The sequence below is a fragment of the Nicotiana attenuata genome, unplaced genomic scaffold (genome assembly GCF_001879085.1).
Source record: "Nicotiana attenuata strain UT unplaced genomic scaffold, NIATTr2, whole genome shotgun sequence".
Taxonomy (NCBI): Eukaryota; Viridiplantae; Streptophyta; class Magnoliopsida; order Solanales; family Solanaceae; genus Nicotiana; species Nicotiana attenuata.
Window position 1 is genome coordinate 51,380 of NW_017671269.1, and position 4,784 is coordinate 56,163.

At 40.0% G+C, this 4,784-nt stretch overlaps 1 protein-coding gene across 1 annotated transcript; it reads right to left on the bottom strand.

Moving 5' to 3' along the window:
• Positions 1-2,278: 2,278 nt before the first annotated feature.
• Positions 2,279-4,011, bottom strand: LOC109207191 (phospholipase A1-Igamma2, chloroplastic-like; the record flags this gene model as incomplete). The annotated part of the gene is made up of 3 exons (XM_019370074.1): positions 3,301-4,011; positions 2,978-3,222; positions 2,279-2,795 (listed from the first exon to the last, which is right to left on the bottom strand). Coding segments are annotated over exons 1-3 (1,350 nt in total), but the record flags the coding sequence as incomplete, so codon positions are not given.
• Between the last annotated feature and the right edge of the window lie 773 nt (positions 4,012-4,784).

Below are 4,784 nucleotides of genomic sequence, written 5' to 3' on the forward strand. Positions count from 1 at the left end.
GTCCCGGAAGGTCCGTAGGAAAACATGGGACCTGGGCGTATGCCCGAAATCGAATTCCGAGGTCCCTATCCCGAGTAATGAATTTTTGTTAGAAATTGTTAAACTGAAATTCTAAGGATTTAATGAAAAGGAATAATGCTTGATCATGTTGGTATCAGACACGTATGTTGGTTTCGGAGCCCGGTACAGGTCCAATATAATATTTAAGTCTTGTCTGTGAAGTTTGGTGAGAAACGGGACTGATTTGACGTGATTCGGACGTCCGGTTGTAAAAATAAGAATTTGAGTGTTCTTATGGATTTCATGCGTTTTGGAGTTGAATTCGTAGTTTTAGATGTTATTTCGGCGATTTGATCGCTCGAGCAAGTTTGTACAAGGTTGTTGGACTTGTATGGGTGTTCGGAGTGGAGCCCCGAGGGGTCGGGTGAGTTTCGGGCATGGGTTGGGGGTGAAAAACACCCCAATTTTCTGGTGTTTCTATGAGAGGTTGCAGGTCTCGCAAATGCGAGGAATTGTTCGCAATTGCGAACCTCGCATTTGCGAGGAAACCATCGCAATTGCGATGAAGGCAGAAGGTGGGCAGACATCGCATTTGCGACAATTTCTTCGCAATTGCGAACCCTGCAGGGTTCGCATTTGCGACCCCAGGATCACATTTGCGATCAAAGCAGGAGGGGGGCCAGCTCGCAATTGCGAAGCTTTTGTCGCAATTGCGAGTTCGCATTTGCGAACCTGATGTCACATTTGCGACATCAGAGGCCTGGATACAGCTTTTAAAAACGGGACTTAGGCCATTTTATTTCATTTTATCTCTACACTTGGGCGATTTGGGAGCTTTCAAAGAGGAGATTTCAACATAGCATTGTGAGGTAAGATATTTTTACTTAATGTGAGTTTAATACTTGGGATTTGGGTAGATTAACACACAAAAATTAGTGAAAAATCATGGGATTAGAGCAATAGGGTTTTGATAAAACTTAGATTTTACCACGAAATTTATTATGGAATGAAGTAGAAATCATATATTATTGATCCTTAGGTTATAGAGAACAACTTTCTTCAAAAAATTTCAGAATCCGGGCGCGTGAGCCCGGGGTCGGATTTTAGGAAACTTATGATTAAGGTTGGGAAATTACTTTAGTAATTAAAAAGCGAACTCTTGAGTTTGTATTGACTAGTTCCTACCTCGTTTAATTAGTTTTGGATCGTTCGGCTCCAAATTGAGGGTTTGAGCACGTTCTTGATATTGGAAGTATGCTTTGGAGCGAGGTAAGTCTCCTATCTAACCTTGTAAAAGGGAATTGTCCCCATAGGTGTAATAATTGAATAATTTGCCACTAAATGCGGGGGCTACGTACGCACTAGGTGACGAGAGTCCGTGCGTAGCCACTACATTGCTTAAGTCCGGGTAGTCTAGGACCCAAAAGCATGCTTTATGTGCTATTCTTGTGACTCTATGGTTAATTGGGATTGCTTAAACCATGTTGAATGTGGTAAATGAAATTAATACGAGAAACATCACTTTCTTGATCTTTTAAAGAGGAGTTGACATTTCTATGGGTAATTGCTTCCCTGATATATTCTTGACTGCCTGTTTGTTGTGCTTAATTACATTTGACCGCGTCGCATATATGATTCGCGAGCGAGGTAATAGATGCATCTATGGTTTGCACCGTTCGACCCTCCGGCAATCCACACTTTACTTTTATGTTGGATCGGGTCGTACGACCTCGGCACTACTTGCGTATGCTTCTTGCTCGGTATATTGCTGGGGGCTGAACTTGTTTATATGCCCTGAAATGTAAATGGCTAACTGTGATATTCTCTAGGAAAGGTCCTGTTACGAATTTCTATAAGATAATTCCGCAAGACCCGGGAGGAGCTGCTCCCCCCGTTGCTAGAGGCCGAGGCAGAGGCCGGGGGAGGGAACCGGCCCGAGGTAGGGGACGAGGGTGTCCCAGAGCTATCCCAGTATCACCACCGGCGGATCCTATAGAAGATCCCATCATTGAGGAGCAGGGAGAGGTGTCTGCAGCTGAGCCTACCCCGGCGGACTTCATGACAGCACCGAGAATTTAGGAGATCATGGGCCGTATGATGCGGTTCATGGACACCATGACTCAGGCTAGGTTATTTCCAGCGGATCCAGCTACATCATAGGCAGGAGGGGGAGCACAGACCCCTACCGCTCAGGCTCCTGGACATGCAGCTGCAGTGTATCAGACTCCGGGTGCACTACTCGNTTGAATTGTACAATAAAAAAAAAAAAAAAAAAAAAAAAAAAAAAAAGAAGAAAGACTAACCCGTCAAGCAAGTGTAAATGAGCCTCCAAATTATGAGCACAAACAAGATCATTAGTTGGTTTCAAGAAAGGCGAATTCTTGTGATCTAAAGCCAATTCTACTCCAACATGCGAATAACTCCATGGCAACCCTTCACAGATCTTCATAACCATAGACGGAGAATGCTCATTAAACACTAACCCAGGGGACTTTGGAACAATATCATGAACATTCACAACTCTCAGAACTTTGACACCCAACATTTCAAGTCTTTCTTTAAACCTTGTATTTCCTACTCTTGGCCCTGCAAAGGAAAATACACCAATAGGCACAGCCCTAGTATTTGCCCTTACATTTACTCCCGTTTCCACAATATCATACGCACTCAATATTGCCAAAGCACTGCCTAAACTGTGTCCAGTCACTGTTATGCTCATTTCCTCATTTGGGTACTTTTCTACTAATCTTTTCACCTCCGTTAGTATCTGTTCTCTTGCTGAGAACTTGCAGTACCTACACAGTACATAGCATATAATCAATGAGTTTAACTAAACCAACGTTTTTATGCTTAGATATACATGTAAAAAATTTCAACAAATAAATAGTTATATATGAACGGATAACTTTAAAAGTATAATGGTTCGGTGTTGAAAAATTAAATGTTGAACCTATCAAATTTAAGTTTTGAATGTTACCTGCAATTCTCGTCTTTGTCAGTGTAGAGATCAAGAAACCCAGATTCGACCTTGACATTAGGATCAGGGCAAGGTATTTTGTCTGAAGAAATCGGACGGAGAAAGTCCATTAAATCAGCAATCCACTCCAAACGAGTCACAGTCCCTCTCCATGAAATCGTTACGTCACGGCGGCCCAAGCGTTTCGAGGTTTCGTCATTTGAAACAGCAACATAACCAATCCAATTTGCGTTTTTACTCCATACCTGTTGAAATATAATATAATTAAAAATATATTCTCTTTAACAGTTTAAAATTTTAGATGAAATGACCCCACACAATACCTTAGGCCAACGCGATTGTTTGAAGAAATTTGGCAAGTTAATATTTGAAGTTGCATATAGGTAACGTGTGATATCGTAGCCATAGTCGGCCATGTCTAGACCATCAAAGAATTTGTGCCGTGGAAATTTGCAGCTCCCACAGTACTTAGAATATGGATCGAAATCAAAAGCATCATAACAAGCTTGAGCCATTTCTCCATATCGAATTAACTCATTTCGTAAAAGTGGATCTAGTGGATCAAGCATGCCTACCCAATCATCTTTGCCAAGAATTTCTAGCCAATGATCTGCTACTTCTGGTTCTTGAATCTTTATTATCGTAGTACTTGTACTTTCACCTTCTTCTAATTCATCCACTATATTATTGTCCCTTTCCTTTTCGAGCTCATTGATGATAGATGTAAGAGATCGGCTACTTTTAGACGACAAGGAGGCTGGTGTTCTTGTTGACAATTTTACTATATTTGGAAACTTTTGGCTAGGAAAAAAAGTAGAAAAAAGCAATGAATCGGGTCTAAAACTAGTACCTTCATGCTGATGGGGTGTACTTGTTTGGAATGTAAGAATTGAGTTAGTAAGAGAAGCCATTGAAATGTTAAAGCTTTTTCTTTTTTGGAAGATGAAACAGGATAGTTGAGATCAATGATAAGGGTCAGGGGTAATATAATGATATATATTCTTCACATTTCATCATTGAAGAGAAAGATGAAGGTTGATATAATAAGGTCCACCGAATTATTAAAACAAGTTATTTTGTTGATGTGTAGAAAAATGAAGTGAGCATGTTTCACATGGGTATTATAATCTTGAATAATATTCTACACCTATGAGCTTTGGAATTTGACCTACAATGAATTCTCAAGAAGCTTCCAAATAATGAGCTTCCATTTTTGTTGCTCCCAAACGCACACGCAACTACATGTGGTTGACAAGTAATATAATGATAAGTTGAGTGTCAAACCCACAGAGACTTGTATAAACTACTCAATAAATCACTAAAATTATTATTCAATCCAGCTAAAATCAAAGTCCAATAATATGATTTTATTATACTACGATTCTAAATACTAACTAAATTATCAAGTAACGAGTTGATTGTTGTGTATTCAGTAGAGACAAGTATTCCAGGGTTGTGATCAATTCACCAATCGTATTGTGTTCTAACTAGCTCTCCCCTTCATATAATTCACTCATCGTTGCTAATTAATCGATAAATGCTCTCATAGCCTTCTCCCGAAGTACTACTCACCTATTCTCAATAGATTAACGCCTATATTCCTATGAAATCAATCTATTAAGAACGCATTAAGATTACGATATTTAATTAAGCACGGTGACTAGGTATATTCCTATCCTAACCGCAAATCCGCTCCCCCTAAGGGTTAAGATCAGACTCTCTTCAATTCTTCTCTAATCTAAACACGGCTTTCCCAAGCATAGCATAGATAGTAAATAGAACCTAGCTGCTGGCCAGACAATTAAGC